This window comes from Oncorhynchus tshawytscha, linkage group LG05 (assembly GCF_018296145.1).
Source record: "Oncorhynchus tshawytscha isolate Ot180627B linkage group LG05, Otsh_v2.0, whole genome shotgun sequence".
In the NCBI taxonomy this organism is placed as follows: Eukaryota; Metazoa; Chordata; class Actinopteri; order Salmoniformes; family Salmonidae; genus Oncorhynchus; species Oncorhynchus tshawytscha.
The window spans coordinates 88,168,433-88,185,203 of record NC_056433.1 but is presented as its reverse complement, the minus strand read 5'-3'; the positions used below and the strand labels follow the sequence as shown (position 1 = coordinate 88,185,203).

The 16,771-nt window shown below is 44.4% G+C and overlaps 1 protein-coding gene across 4 annotated transcripts in view; it reads right to left on the bottom strand.

The window, feature by feature from the left end:
* Window positions 1–16,771, bottom strand: part of LOC112237576 (tumor protein 63-like) — an 88,168-nt gene that overhangs the window by 11,375 nt on the left and 60,022 nt on the right. For 2 of the 4 annotated variants that reach the window (XM_042322629.1, XM_042322631.1), the window contains exons 3-8: window positions 12,069–12,255; window positions 11,106–11,221; window positions 9,623–9,732; window positions 8,621–8,745; window positions 6,836–6,918; window positions 6,244–6,368 (exon numbers count right to left, since the gene is read on the bottom strand). In XM_042322629.1, coding sequence (XP_042178563.1) covers window positions 6,244–6,368; window positions 6,836–6,918; window positions 8,621–8,745; window positions 9,623–9,732; window positions 11,106–11,221; window positions 12,069–12,255 — 746 coding nt within the window. Of the gene's footprint in view, window positions 1–6,243; window positions 6,369–6,835; window positions 6,919–8,608; window positions 8,746–9,622; window positions 9,733–11,105; window positions 11,222–12,068; window positions 12,256–16,771 lie in introns of all 4 variants that reach the window. The other 2 variants (XM_042322628.1, XM_042322630.1) reach the window with 1 other exon arrangement.

Sequence of the window (16,771 nt, the reverse complement as noted above, 5' to 3'; positions counted from 1 at the left end):
TAGGGTAGTGTAGTATAGAGTAGGGTAGGGTAGTATAGGGTGGTGTAGTATAGTGTAGTGTAGTATAGGGTAGGATAGTGTAGGGTAGTATAAGGTGGTGTAGGGTAGGGTAGTATAGGGTAGTGTAGGGTAGAGTAGGGTAGTATAGAGTAGGGTAGCTAGGGTAGTGTAGTATAGAGTAGGGTAGTGTAGTATAGAGTAGGGTAATATAGAGTAGTGTAGTATAGAGTAGGGTAGTATAGGGTAGTGTAGTATAGAGTAGGGTAGTATAGGGTAGTGTAGGGTAGTATAGAGTAGGGTAGTGTAGGGTAGGGTAGTATAGAGTAGGGTAATATAGAGTAGGGTAGTATAGGGTAGTGTAGTATAGAGTAGGGTAGTGTAGTATCGAGTAGGGTAGTATAGAGTAGGGTAGGGTAGTATAGAGTAGGGTAGTATAGAGTAGGGTAGTATAGAGTAGTATAGGGTAGTGTAGTGTAGTATAGAGTAGGGTAATATAGAGTAGGGTAGTATAGGGTAGTGTAGTGTAGGGTAGTATAGAGTAATCCCCCAGAGTAGGGTAGTATAGAGTAGGGTAGTTAGAGTAGTAGTATAGAGTAGGGTAGTATAGAGTAGGGTAGTATACAGTAGGGTAGGGTAGTATAGAGCAGGGTAGTGTAGTATAGAGTAGGGTAGTGTAGTGTAGAGTAGGGTAATATAGAGTAGGGTAGTATAGAGTAGGGTAGGGTAGTATAGAGTAGGGTAGGGTAGTATAGAGTAGGGTAGTCTAGTATAGAGTAGGGTAGTGTAGTATAAAGTAGGGTCAGTGTAGTATAGAGCAGGGCAGTGTAGTATAGAGCAGGGTAGTGTAGTATAGAGTAGGGTAGTGTAGTATAGAGTAGGGCAGTGTAGGGTAGTCCAGTACAGAGTAGGGTAGGGTAGTATAGAGTAGGGTAGTATAGAGCAGGGTAGTATAGAGTAGGGTAGTATAGAGTAGGGTAGTATAGACCAAGGGTAGTGTAGTATAGAGTAGGGTAGTCAGAGTAGGGTAGTATAGAGTAGGGTAGGGTAGTATAGAGTAGGCCAGGGCAGTGTAGTATAGAGTAGTGTAGTGTAGTATAGAGTAGGGCAGTGTAGTATAGAGTAGGGTAGTGTAGAGTAGGGTAGTGTAGAGTAGGGTAGTATAAAGGGTAGTATAGAGTAGGGTAGTATAGAGTAGGGTAGTGTAGTATAGAGTAGGGTAGTATAGAGTAGGGTAGTATAGAGTAGGGTAGGGTAGTATAAGTAGGGTAGGGTAGTGTAGTATAGAGTAGTGTAGTGTAGTATAGAGTAGGGTAGTGTAGTATAGAGTTAGTGTAGAGTAGGGTAGTGTAGAGTAGGGTAGTATAGAGTAGGGTAGTATAGAGTAGGGTAGTATCCAGGGCAGTGTAGTATAGAGTAGGGCAGTGTAGTATAGAGTAGGGTAGTGTAGTATAGAGTAGGGTAGTATAGAGTAGGGTAGTATAGGGTAGGGTAGAGTAGGGTAGTATAGAGTAGGGTAGTATAGAGTAAGGGTAGCTAGGGTAGTGTAGTATAGAGTAGGGCAGTCAGTATAGAGTAGGGTAATATAGAGTAGTGTAGTATAGAGTAGTGTAGTATAGTGTAGTATAGTGTAGTGTAGTATAGGGTAGGAAAAGTGTAGGGTAGTATAAGGTGGTGTAGTATAGGCTAGTATAGGGTGGTGTAGTGTAGTATAGAGTAGGGTAGTATAGGATAGGGTAGGGCAGTATAGGGCAGTGTAGGGCAGAGTAGGGTAGTATAGAGTAGGGTAGCTAGGGCAGTGTAGTATTCAGGGTAGTATAGGGTAGTGTAGGGCAGTATAGAGTAGGGCAGTATAGAGTAGGGTAGGGTAGTATAGAGTAGGGTAGTATAGAGTAGGGTAGTATAGAGTAGGGTAGTATAGAGTAGGGCAGTGTCCAGTATAGGGTAGTGTAGTGTAGTATAGAGTAGGGTAATATAGAGTAGGGTAGTATAGGGTAGTGTAGTGTAGGGTAGTATAGAGTAGGGTAGTGTAGTGTAGAGTAGGGTAATATAGACAACACAGTATAAGTAAGTATAGAGTAGGGTAGTGTAGTATAGAGTAGGGTAGTGTAGTATAGAGTAGGGTAGTGTAGTATAGAGTAGGGTAGTGTAGTATAGAGTAGGGTAGTGTAGTATAGAGTAGGGTAGTGTAGTATAGAGTAGGGTAGGGTAGTATAGAGTAGGGTAGTATAGAGTAGGGTAGTATAGAGTAGGGTAGTATAGAGTAGGGTAGTATAGAGTAGGGTAGTATAGAGTAGGGTAGTATAGAGTAGGGTAGTATAGAGTAGGGTAGGGTAGTATAGAGTAGGGGTAGGGTAGTGTAGTATAGAGTAGGGTAGTGTAGTATAGAGTAGGGTAGTGTAGTATAGAGTAGGGTAGTGTAGAGTAGGGTAGTATAGAGTAGGGTAGTATAGAGTAGTGTAGTATAGAGTAGGGTAGTGTAGTATAGAGTAGGGTAGGGTAGTATAGAGTAGGGTAGTATAGAGTAGGGTAGTATAGGGTAGGGTAGTATAGAGTAGGGTAGTATAGGGTAGGGTAGTATAGAGTAGGGTAGTGTAGTATAGAGTAGGGTAGCTAGGGTAGTGTAGTATAGAGTAGGGTAGCTAGGGTAGTGTAGAGTAGGGTAATATAGAGTAGTGTAGTATAGAGTAGGGTAGTATAGGGTAGTGTAGTATAGAGTAGGGTAGTATAGAGTAGTATAGAGTAGGGTAGTGTAGTGTAGGGTAGGGTAGTATAGAGTAGGGTAATATAGAGTAGGGTAGTATAGGGTAGTGTAGTATAGAGTAGGGTAGTGTAGTATAGAGTAGGGTAGTATAGAGTAGGGTAGGGTAGTATAGAGTAGGGTAGTATAGAGTAGGGTAGTATAGAGTAGGGTAGTGTAGTATAGGGTAGTGTAGTATAGGGTAGGGTAGTGTAGAGTAGGGTAGTGTAGAGTAGGGTAGTATAGTATAGACGCAGGGTAGTATAGAGTAGGGTAGGGTAGTGTGTTTAGTGTAATATAGAGTAGTGTAGTATAAGTAGTGTAGTATAGAGTAGTGTAGTATAGAGTAGGGTAGTGTAGTATAGAGTAGGGTAGTGTAGTATAGAGTAGGGTAGTGTAGTATAGAGTAGAGTAGGGTAGTATAGAGTAGGGTAGTATAGAGTAGGGTAGTATAGAGTAGGGTAGTATAGAGTAGGGTAGTATAGAGTAGGGTAGTGTAGTATAGAGTAGGGTAGTATAGAGTAGGGTAGTGTAGTATAGAGTAGTGTAGTATAGAGTAGGGTAGTATAGGGTAGTGTAGTATAGGGTAGGGTAGTATAGAGTAGGGTAGTATAGAGTAGGGTAGTATAGAGTAGGGTAGTATAGGGCAGTGTAGTATAGAGTAGGGTAGTATAGGGTAGTGTAGTATAGAGTAGGGTAGTATAGGGTAGGGTAGTATAGGGTAGTGTAGTATAGAGTAGGGTAGTATAGGGTAGTGTAGTATAGAGTAGGGTAGTATAGAGTAGGGTAGTATAGAGTAGGGTAGTATAGGGTAGTGTAGTATAGAGTAGTGTAGTATAGAGTAGTGTAGTATAGAGTAGGGTAGTATAGGGTAGTGTAGTATAGAGTAGGGTAGTATAGAGTAGGGTAGTATAGAGTAGGGTAGTATAGGGTAGGGTAGTATAGAGTAGGGTAGTATAGGGTAGTGTAGTATAGAGTAGTGTAGTATAGGGTAGTGTAGTATCGGGTAGTGTAGTATAGAGTAGGGTAGTATAGGTAGTGTAGTATAGAGTAGTGTAGTATAGGGTAGTGTAGTATCGGGTAGTGTAGTATAGAGTAGTGTAGTATAGAGTAGGGTAGTATAGGTTAGTGTAGTATAGAGTAGGGTAGTATAGAGTAGGGTAGTATAGAGTAGGGTAGTATAGAGTAGGGTAGTGTAGTATAGAGTAGGGTAGTATAGGGTAGGGTAGTATAGAGTAGTGTAGTATAGAGTAGGGTAGTGTAGTATAGAGTAGGGTAGTATAGGGTAGTGTAGTATAGAGTAGTGTAGTATAGGGTAGTGTAGTATAGGGTAGTGTAGTATAGAGTAGTGTAGTATAGAGTAGTGTAGTATAGAGTAGGGTAGTATAGGGTAGGGTAGTATAGGGTAGTGTAGTATAGAGTAGTGTAGTATAGGGTAGTGTAGTATAGAGTAGTGTAGTATAGAGTAGGGTAGGTTGATATTATTGTCCAGAAGGCTAAGACTGTTGAACAGCAATAGTTGATTGAATCTGTAGAATATCGGGAGACTCTTGATTTGTCCGAGTGAAAAAGAGAGAGAGGAAACAAAGAAAAAGAAGGCCATGTCTGGAAGGTTCGGCAGTAGGTTTTATTCCGTCATGAATGAACCCTTCTAGGGTTAGCAAGAATACAGGTGAAAGGTCATGGAGATGAATTTTAAACAACAATGCAGCATGCAGAGAAGACGGGTATCTAGTAAGAGAACAGCCGGCTCCAGCTATTCCCCCAGGTTCCATACTGACGAACAGCAGGAATGTCAGTGGTACACAATTTGGTTGTGATTGTAAATGTTTAAAGTATCATCAAATAGTGTAATAGTCTAGATCAGGCGTGTCAAACTAATCCCCCCCCCCCAGACCATACCATACTGTAAAACGTTTTATAGTTCCTCAGTGTCAACATTTGGTGAAACATATAGTCCTCTATCTGTTGATTTTGGACAGAGGACTATTTTTTCGATACTCCGTGACTTGTCTAGCTTTAATTTCTGTGACCTATTAGAGAGCTGCACAACGTCAAGGAACAGTGTAAATGTAGGTCGGCTTTCATCACTACACAGTTTCTATTTGGTTTAAGTCATTTTAAAGTATATTGAGTTCGTCCCCCCTGTATGTTTGACACCCCAGGTCTAGATAATACTGTTCTGTTGATACGAAAGAAAAACCCTGAGAGGAAATATTGCAGCATGTAAAAACCAATGGGCCCTGCTCTGACCTAAAGCTCCCTCCAGTTCCCTGTCATGACCTGCTGCACCGCCACATCCAGCCACAATGGGGAGGGGGGCGCCAGAGGGCAGTGTGACAGAACCCAAGTGGACTAAAACTAAAAATGGCTTTTCAAAACCAAATGTAATCATCGTGATCTCACTGTGTGAGAAGGTCTGCACGTTTTCTAAATGAGAAACAGTAGCATAAGCAATAATTATCATAGTGCATGAAAGCAGCAGGTTATTTAAAACTATAATTTGCAGATAATTGCCTTTCTCTCCCCAGCTTTAGCTGAATGGGCCGAGGGAGGGCATAGTTTGTTTCTTTTAAAGTATGAATAAACTCAAGCCAATGACGGGGACTGATTTTGGAATTTGGAAACGGCTGTTGTGGAAACTTGGCAGAGCGCCTAAAGGTGTTTCCATCAGTCTCTATATTTATTATCTGTCTATCGGACATAATATGACCTAATTACAGGGTAAGTACAACCAAGTACACCACGAAACTAGGTTCACCCTCTGAGGTGCGCAAGCAGACATCTCTGATTGAAAATCCGATCCAGATCTCAACAGCTATTGTCTCGGCCAAAACACTCCTCTTTCAAGATGATATGATTATCGTTGTGTTGTGTTCACTGGGCCAAAAACTCAGGCCTCATTATACTTGACGGGTTCATCACCAGTTACCAAATGTAACACAACCATCACTTTTCAATAACATGCAACCAAACAAGCGATCATGCTCAGCCAATGTCATGTTGAATCACCCCCCCCACAAAAACAACATCCAAAACAACTTCTGACACGGACGATCTGCACTGTCAGCTTTCTTTGCGTGCTACAGTACAGTCCTTATTTAAATACAAACAATCTCCAAAGAACAAGTCAAGTAGTTAAGTTAAAATGTCAAGTGTGAAGCGTGCAGAAAAAGTGTAGAGACAAAAACAAGGAACCACACTATGAAGCTAAGGAGGGTGGGCCTTACAGGCTGCAGGCCTGTCTGGAACCATGTGGGCCTAGGACTCTTTCTCAATTCATCTTTCCTTGATTCCTTGCATCCTGTCTCCTCAAAATAAAAATTGGAGAAGAAGAGGAGAGACCTTGGAGACCTTCTCCTCCAATGTGGTTGAGGAGAGAGGATGTAAGGAATCATCAAATTGAGATAGAGCTTTTACCTCAGTTTGGTTCAGGAGAGAAGAGCCGCACTGGTAGGTGCTAGTGGACTCCAGTATGTGTCTGTCTGTCAGAGAGTAGTACTCACTGTTTCTGCAGGAGGTTCTGCTGCTGCTGCCTGTATGACTCTACAGTGTGCTGAGGCAGAAACTGCATGAGTTCCAGAGACTCTTTGATTTTTACCAAAATCTCATAGATTTCACGGCCTTTAATCTATAGAGGGAGAGAGAGAGAGGGGTTGGTTAGCAGCTGGAACATACCACAAGATTAATATATTGTATACAATAGAGTGTATCAGGGTTGGTTTTGCCAATATGGACAGAGGACCTTTATTCTGAAGGTCAGACTCTAATTTTGAAACACTCCCCTAATTATTGTTTTTATTTAAAAAAATAAAATAAAATTCATTAATCTTTTATTTAAAACAAGGCAAGTCAGTTAAAAACAAACTACAAAAACGCAAAAAGAAATACAGGACTTAACGTTTGTGTTTTCTTTCTTCAGGTATCCAACAAGACTGATCTATGTTAATTGGTGTTGTAATTCTATTTCTATAGAATAGACTGTACTAACATCATCATGGGGTCAGTTAATTCCCTGGGGAAAACCCAGGTAAAGGAACAGAGGACCATAGACAAAGATATTATATTATCTATGATGTGGACAGACTGGATACTCACAGGCAGACAAAATACTTCCTCATCGGTGGATCTTCTCTTCTTGACGGAGGACATCTGGATTCCATGGGGGGCCTGGCGGAAGGCTGGAGAGGAGGGAGGGAGGGAGGAGAGGAGGGGGAGAGGAGGATGGAGGGAACAGAGGAGGACGGAGGGAGGAGAGGAAGACGGAGGGGGAGAGGAGGACAGAGGGAGGAGAGGAGGAGGACGGAGGGAACAGAGGAGGACAGAGGGAACCGAGAAGGACCGTGGGAGGAGAGGAGGAGGACGGAGGGAACAGAGGAGGGAGGAGAGGAGGACAGAGGGAGGAGAGGAAGACAGAGGGAGGAGAGGAAGACAGAGGCCTGGTCAGTACATGTAGCTAACTGGGTGGGTTACACCAGTTGGACATAATATTGGTTAGAACTCTACATCAGCAAGCAATATAACATGGAAAACAAGCACAGGGCAGGAGGAAAGAGACTACAACACAGGAGGAGAGAGACTACAGGGCAGGAGGAGCGAGACTACAACACAGGAGGAGAGAGACTACAACACAGGAGGAGAGAGACTACAGGACAGGAGGAAAGAGACTACAACACAGGAGGAGAGAGACTACAACACAGGAGGAGAGAGACTACAGGGCAGGAGAGAAGAGACTACAGCACAGGAGGAGAGAGACTACAGGGCAGGAGGAAAGAGACTACAGGGCAGGAGAGATGAGACTACAGCACAGGAGGAGAGAGACTACAGGGCAGGAGGAATGAGACTACAGGACAGGAGGAAAGAGACTACAACACAGGAGGAGAGAGACTACAGGACAGGAGGAAAGAGACTACAACACAGGGGGAGAGAGACTACAGGACAGGAGGAGAGAGACTACAACACAGGGGGAGAGAGACTACAACACAGGAGGAGAGAGACTACAAGCACAGGAGGAGAGAGACTACAGCACAGGAGGAGAGAGACTACAACACAGGGGGAGAGAGACTACAACACAGGAGGAGAGAGACTACAAGCACAGGAGGAGAGAGACTACAGCACAGGAGGAGAGAGACTACAGGGCAGGAGGAAAGAGACTACAGGGCAGGAGAGAAGAGACTACAACACAGGAGGAGAGAGACTACAGGACAGGAGGAGAGAGACTACAGGGCAGGAGAGAAGAGACTACAGGGCAGGAGAGAAGAGACTACAACACAGGAGGAGAGAGACTACAGGGCAGGAGGAAAGAGACTAGAACACAGGAGGAGAGAGACTACAGGACAGGAGGAGAGAGACTACAGGACAGGAGGAGAGAGACTACAACACAGGAGGAGAGAGACTACAGGACAGGAGGAGAGAGACTACAGGGCAGGAGGAATGAGACTACAGGACAGGAGGAGAGAGACTACAACACAGGGGGAGAGAGACTACAACACAGGAGGAGAGAGACTACAAGCACAGGAGGAGAGAGACTACAGGGCAGGAGGAAAGAGACTACAGGGCAGGAGGAGAGAGACTACAAGCACAGGAGGAGAGAGACTACAACACAGGAGGAGAGAGACTACAGGGCAGGATGAGAGAGACTACAGGGCAGGAGGAGAGACTACAAGCACAGGAGGAGAGAGACTACAGCACAGGAGGAGAGAGACTACAGGGCAGGAGGAGAGAGACTACAGGGCAGGAGGAGAGAGACTACAGCACAGGAGGAGAGAGACTACAGGGCAGGAACAGGGGGTGTGTGAGCGAGAAACAGAGAGAGTATAGTATGATCACAGCCAGTCAGTCAGTCCTCCAGTAGCTCCCAGCACTACTTACGGCGTTTCATACCCTCACTGGAGTTTGTTCCGGCAGTAACGTGCTGCTTGCGGATGCTGTCCTCGTCCGCCTTGCGGTCCCGGCCAGGACACGCGCAGATCCTGGCCTCAAAGCAGCGCCGACCCAGCACCTGACCTCTGCGACGGAGGAGAGACACAGTAACATTTATTCACCATCTATAGGTAGGGCTAAGATCCCAAATTAGAGCCAGAGCCATGTGGAAAACTATAGAATAAATGTATTTACACTGAGTGTACAAAACATTAGGAACACTGTCCTAATTGGTTCAATTCCAGGCTGTATCACAACCGGATCAGTCTATAAGGCTCTGACCATTAGCCTGGCCCCAGATCAGTCTATATGGCTCTGACCATTAGCCTGGCCCCAGATCAGTCTATAAGGCTCTGACCATTAGCCTGGCCCCAGATCAGTCTATAAGGCTCTGACCATTAGCCTGGCCCCAGATCAGTCTATATGGCTCTGACCATTAGCCTGGCCCCAGATCAGTCTATATGGCTCTGACCATTAGCCTGGCCCCAGATCAGTCTATATGGCTCTGACCATTAGCCTGGCCCCAGATCAGTCTGACCATTAGCCTGGCCCCAGATCAGTCTGGCCATTAGCCTGGCCCCAGATCAGTCTATATGGCTCTGACCATTAGCCTGGCCCCAGATCAGTCTATATTCTACATGGCTCTGACCATTAGCCTGGCCCCAGATCAGTCTAAATGGCTCTGACCATTAGCCTGGCCCCAGATCAGTCTATATGGCTCTGACCATTAGCCTGGCCCCAGATCAGTCTATATGGCTCTGACCATTAGCCTGGCCCCAGATCAGTCTATATGGCTCTGATTTGTGCTGCATAGTCATCTGTTTGGCATGACGATGCCCATGGAAGTTGGCAGGACAACACAAACAGATCTGGGACACTGATGAGACACACTGTTTTCTGTTGTCTTGAGTGACTCTCCCCTTGAGGGGACAATATAACGTTGTATTGGAATGAATGTCTTACTCTCTGGTTTCCAGGGTGACGATGATGAGTATGGGGCGTCGGTTCATTCCTCCCACACAGCTGGAGTTGCACATGAAGTTATATAGGATGGTGGTGAACTCTGTGCCCACCTGGAAGAGGAGACATTAACACACAGAGAGGAGACATTAACACACAGAGAGGAGACATTAACACACAGAGAGGAGACATTAACACACAGAGAGGAGACAGAGAGGAGACATTAACACACAGAGAGGAGACATTAACACACAGAGAGGAGACATTAACACACAGAGAGGAGACATTAACACACAGAGAGGAGACATTAATACACAGAGAGGAGACATTAACACACAAGAGAGGAGACATTAACACACAGAGAGGAGACAGAGAGGAGACATTAACACACAGAGAGGAGACATTAACACACAGAGAGGAGACATTAACACACAGAGAGGAGACATTAACACACAGAGAGGAGACATTAATACACAGAGAGGAGACATTAACACACAGAGAGGAGACATTAACACACAGAGAGGAGACATTAATACACAGAGAGGAGACATTAACACACAAGAGAGGAGACATTAACACACAGAGAGGAGACATTAATACACAGAGAGGAGACATTAACACACAAGAGAGGAGACATTAACACACAGAGAGGAGACATTAACACACAGAGAGACAGGGCTCTGACACAGTCTGTTTTAAGGGAAACAGACAGGAGGCAGGGCTTTGAGCTGTGGCCAAAGAATTAACAATTAGAAAACCTAAATGGACCTGAATCTTCTTATGATGGTAAATAAGGGCAGCCATTTTGGCCAGGGGGTTGGTAGGTAAGTCAGTGGTAAGTCAGTGCTGTGACAAGACATTGGGTAAAACATTGAATTTGAAGATTTTCTTGCACTGTATGTATGTTTGTTAGCTAGCTAGCCAGACAGTGTTAGAGGAATGATTCCATTGATTTGTCAAATTATCTGCCAATATGCCAACATTGCATTCATCAATGCAGTTAGTCTACAGCCAGACATCAGTTGATGATAGGACTTTTACAAGTTGTAAATGCAACACGTACTGATATTGTATCAAATAATAGCAATCACAGCTTTCCACAAAAAACTCAAATTTAATTTATTTGACCTTTATTTTACTAGGCAAGTCAGTTAAGAACAAATGACGACATCTATGGTCTATTTACATATATATTTTAGAGGATATATCAAATTGGTATAAAACCCATATAAACTGTATTTATAATTATATGACGACAATTATATGATATGTCACATGATCTCCTTTTATTTTCCTGCATCTTAAAAAAATCAGGATTATGCCTCTACTGCCGTTCAATCCAATTAGACGGGTTTGGATTTCTCCCTGACCAATATGGCTCCCATTATCACATTCTGGAAGCTTTGAGGGTTTATGACATTGACCCCTCTGGTAATTTAATAGGATCTCTATAGCTGTGGCCTGGTGGAAACGAGAGGGACTTTACCTGAGGTGGCTCGTATGGGACCAAGACACTCTGACGGCCCGTGATGGAGTCCTCCAGATACTGGGAGTGGTTGTTACCCTCCACTCGGATCAGGTGACTGGGAGGGGCTATCTGACCTACAAAACAACACAAAATGCCAGATGCTTATCAAACAGCCAAAACATGTTACATGTTCATATCAAAGTAGATAAATAACTTATCAATGGTTTATCAATGGTAGTTTAGGCATAGTTAATAAGGTCATGGTGCAGGAAGCATCTGAGAGGTAAAGGCTAGTTAATAAGGTCATAGTGCAGGAAGCATCTGAGAGGTAAAGGCTAGTTAATAAGGTCATAGTGCAGGAAGCATCTGAGAGGTAAAGGCTAGTTAATAAGGTCATGGTAAAGGCTAGTTAATAAGGTCATGGTAAAGGCTAGTTAAGGTCATGATGCAGAAAGCATCTGAGAGGTAAAGGCTAGTTAATAAGGTCATGGTAAAGGCTAGTTAATAAGGTCATGGTAAAGGCTAGTTAATAAGGTCATGGTAAAGGCTAGTTAATAAGGTCATGGTAAAGGCTAGTTAATAAGGTCATGGTGCAGGAAGCATCTGAGAGGTAAAGGCTAGTTAATAAGGTCATGGTAAAGGCTAGTTAATAACGTCATGGTACAGGCTAGTTAATAACGTCATGGTACAGGCTAGTTAATAACGTCATGGTACAGGCTAGTTAATAACGTCATGGTACAGGCTAGTTAATAACGTCATGATGCAGGAAGCATCTGAGAGGGCTAAGAAACGTTTATATTTCTGTTGCCTGTTTATATTGATATAAGAGAAATAGTTTTTCTGTAGTGCTTTAGGAGAGGGGGACATACATCAACTCACTAACCATCACTGAAGTCAACAAGGAGAGAACAGTGTGTCACTTTTATTGTTCATTTAGGAGAGAGACACATAACTAACTAACTAACTAACTAACTAACTAACCGTCGTTGAACTCGCGGCTGAGCTCGTGGTTGGGGCAGCGTTTGACCACCTCGGTGACGTGCTCTGCCTTCTTGTAAACGGGCATGGCTCTGATGACGGCGCCCTGCGGGGGGTTGGTCAGCACCTTGATCTGGATGGGACACGTCTTGGCGATCTGACAGTACAGCTTCTTCAGTTCTGTAGAGTACTGGAGAGACAGAGGACAGGTCAGTACTGGAGAGACTGAGGACAGGTCAGTACTGGAGAGACTGAGGACAGGTCAGTACTGGAGAGACTGAGGACAGGTCAGTACTGGAGAGACTGAGGACAGGTCAGTGCTGGAGAGACTGAGGACAGGGCAGTACTGGAGAGACAGAGGACAGGTCAGTACTGGAGAGACAGAGGACAGGTCAGTACTGGAGAGACTGAGGACAGGTCAGTACTGGAGAGACTGAGGACAGGTCAGTACTGGAGAGACTGAGGACAGGTCAGTACTGGAGAGACTGAGGACAGGTCAGTACTGGAGAGACTGAGGACAGGTCAGTACTGGAGAGACTGAGGACAGGTCAGTACTGGAGAGAGAGAGGACAGGTCAGTACTGGAGAGACTGAGGACAGGTCAGTACTGGAGAGACTGAGGACAGGTCAGTACTGGAGAGAGAGAGGACAGGTCAGTACTGGAGAGACTGAGGACAGGTCAGTACTGGAGAGACTGAGGACAGGTCAGTACTGGAGAGACTGAGGACAGGTCAGTACTGCAGAGAGACAGAGGACAGGTCAGTACTGCAGAGAGACAGAGGACAGGTCAGTACTGCAGAGAGACTGAGAACAGGTCAGTACTGCAGAGAGACTGAGGACTGGTCAGTACTGCAGAGAGACTGAGGACAGGTCAGTACTGCAGAGAGACTGAGAACAGGTCAGTACTGCAGAGAGACAGAGGACAGGTCAGTACTGCAGAGAGACAGAGGACAGGTCAGTACTGCAGAGAGACTGAGGACTGGTCAGTACTGCAGAGAGACTGAGGACAGGTCAGTACTGCAGAGAGACAGAGGACAGGTCAGTACTGCAGAGAGACAGAGGACAGGTCAGTACTGCAGAGAGACTGAGGACTGGTCAGTACTGCAGAGAGACTGAGGACAGGTCAGTACTGCAGAGAGACTGAGAACAGGTCAGTACTGCAGAGAGACAGAGGACAGTTCAGTACTGCAGAGAGACAGAGGACAGGTCAGTACTGCAGAGAGACTGAGGACTGGTCAGTACTGCAGAGAGACTGAGGACAGGTCAGTACTGCAGAGAGACTGAGAACAGGTCAGTACTGCAGAGAGACAGAGGACAGGTCAGTACTGCAGAGAGACAGAGGACAGGTCAGTACTGCAGAGAGACAGAGGACAGGTCAGTACTGCAGAGAGACAGAGGACAGGAGGTCAGTACTGCAGAGAGACAGAGGACAGGTCAGTACTGCAGAGGACAGGTCAGTACTGCAGAGAGACTGAGGACATTTCAGTACTGGAGAGACTGAGGACAGGTCAGTACTGCAGAGGGAGAGACAGAGTGGTTACGTCTAGCTAGGTGCAGTACAGAGAGACAGGTTAAATACACAGGTCAGTACTGCAGGAGGGAGACAAGTTAAACTACACAGGTCAGTACTGCAGAGAGACAGGTTGAATTACACAGGTCAGTACTGCAGAGAGACAGGTTGAATTACACAGGTCAGTACTGCAGAGAGACAGGTTGAAATACACAGGTCAGTACTGCAGGAGGGAGACAAGTTAAAATATAATACAAAAAAACTAGAATTAATAACAGTGAGCTTATAACCAAATATAATCAACACATTATAGATTATAGCCTTCAAAACAAATGTCAATAGTACAAGTTAACATCTGTTGCCTAGTAACCCTTCTGTTAACAGGCTTAGCAGTGCCTTTAAAAACATCTGTTGCCTAGTGACCCTTCTGTTTTTCCCTGGAGCACAGAGGGTTAAAGACAGGCTTATGATTATGGTACACACACACACACTCTCACTCTCTCTCTCCATCATCATAGGGATTTGTGTTGAGGCCAAGGTGTATGTGGATAGATGATACACACCTAGTTAATGTCTCTTGGTATATAGTGAGCTCCGGGGCAGTAGCCAGGCATTTCCAGAGGAGTGGTGCCGTAATTAACTGCCCTGCCTTCACTCTGGGCCTGGTTTTCACCTTTCATCTTCAAGATTAGGGGACACAGTGTTTCCATTCCAGAGGTTACTTCACTAGCACTTAACTCAGTGACACTGTGTTGTATTTGGTCGTACTGTATGATGCTGTCTTAACGATGAGGTCAGAGACAAAGATGGGGTTTGCAACATCCTGAACCTTACTTCCTGTCTGACACAGCATCTGACTAAAGTTGATGCATCGACCACAGGAATGGAAGCGTCCTGACAGGAAGTGCTGCGCCACTAACAGCCACTCAGAAGTTGAATCCTGGGTTGGGCGGTATCCGGATGTTCATACCGTTTCTGTACCATACCCGAATCCACACACAAGGGGCATTATTTAAACTACGATTTATATTGTTTTAAGCAACAACAACAAAAAACTATTTTGGCAACAGGGATCTCAAACCAGGAAGTGGATTGAATGTCTCAGCTGTAACCATGAAGCTTGACAGCAAGCGTCATGCTCTACCAACTGAGCAACACAGGACCTTCCAAATGCATGCCTGGAGCAACCCGAGTTGAATATCATTTATTAGATTTCTTATAGTTATACTTCAATTATACACGGAACAAAAAATATAAACGCAACATGTAAAGTGTTGGTCCCATGTTTCATGATCTGAAATAAAAGATCCCAAGACATTTTCCATATGCACAAAAAAGCTGATTTCTCTCAAATTGTTTTGCACAAATGTGTTTATGTCCCTGTTAGTGAGCATTTCTCCTTTGCCAAGATAATCCCTACTACACCTGACAGGTGTGGCATATCAAGAAGCTGATTATTACACAGGTGCACCTTGTGCTGGGGACTATAAATGTTCACTCTAAATTGTGCCGTTTTGTCACACAACACAATGCTACAGATGTCTCAAGTTTTGAGGGAGCGTGCAATTGACATGCTGACTGCCGGAATGTCCACCAGAGATGTTGTCAGAGAATGTAATGTTAATTTCTCTACCATAAGCCGCATCCAACATCCTTTCACAGAATTTGACAGTATGTCCAACTGGCCTCAAAAACACAGACTACGTGTATGGCGATTTGCGGTTTGCTGATGTCAACAGAGAGCCCCATGGTGGTGGTAGGGTTATGGTATGGGCGGGCATAAGCTACGGACAATGAACACAATTGCATTTTATCAATGGCAATTTGAATGCAGAGAGATACCGTGACGAGATCCTAAGGTCCATTGTCGTGCCATTCATCCTCCTCCATCTCAGCATGATTATTTATTTATTTTATTTTATTTATTTATTTATTTTACCAGGTAAGTTGACTGAGAACACATTCTCATTTGCAGCAACGACCTGGGGAATAGTTACAGGGGAGAGGAGGGGGATGAATGAGCCAATTGTAAACTGGGGATTATTAGGTGACCGTGATGGTTTGAGGGCCAGATTGGGAATTTAGCCAGGACACCGGGGTTAACACCCCTACTCTTACGATAAGTGTCATGGGATCTTTAATGACCTCAGAGTCAGGACACCCGTTTAACGTCCCATCCGAAAGACGGCACCCTACACAGGGCAGTGTCCCCAATCACTGCCCTGGGGCATTGGGATATTAATATTTTTTTTAGACCAGAGGAAAGTGTGCCTCCTTACTGGCCCACCAACACCATTTCCAGCCTACTTCAATATCCAGCAACTTCACACAGCCATTGAAGAGGAGTGGGACAACATTCAACAGGCCACAATAGACAGCCTGATGAAGGAGATGTGTTGCACACCCCTACTCATTTTTAAAGGTATCGGTGACCAACCGATGCATATCTGTATTCACAGTCATGTGAAATCCATAGATTAGGGCCTGATGCATTTATTTTAAATATACTGATTTCCTCATATGAACTGTGACTCAGTCAAATCTTTGAAATTGTTAGATGTTGAGTTCACATTTTTGTTCAGTATACAGTGCCTTGCGAAAGTTTTCGGCCCCCTTGAACATTGCGACCTTTTGCCACATTTCAGGCTTCAAACATAAAGATATAAAACTGTATTTTTTTGTGAAGAATCAACAACAAGTGGGACACAATCATGAAGTGGAACGACATTTATTGGATATTTCAAACTTTTTTAACAAATCAAAAACTGAAAAATTGGGCGTGCAAAATTATTCAGCCCCCTTAAGTTAATACTTTGTAGCGCCACCTTTTGCTGCGATTACAGCTGTAAGTCGCTTGGGGTATGTCTCTATCAGTTTTGCACATCGAGAGACTGAAATTTTTTCCCATTCCTCCTTGCAAAACAGCTCGAGCTCAGTGAGGTTGGATGGAGAGCATTTGTGAACAGCAGTTTTCAGTTCTTTCCGCAGATTCTCGATTGGATTCAGGTCTGGACTTTGACTTGGCCATTCTAACACCTGGATATGTTTATTTTTGAACCATTCCATTGTAGAGTTTGCTTTATGTTTTGGATCATTGTCTTGTTGGAAGACAAATCTCCGTCCCAGTCTCAGGTCTTTTGCAGACTCCATCAGGTTTTCTTCCAGAATGGTCCTGTATTTGGCTCCATCCATCTTCC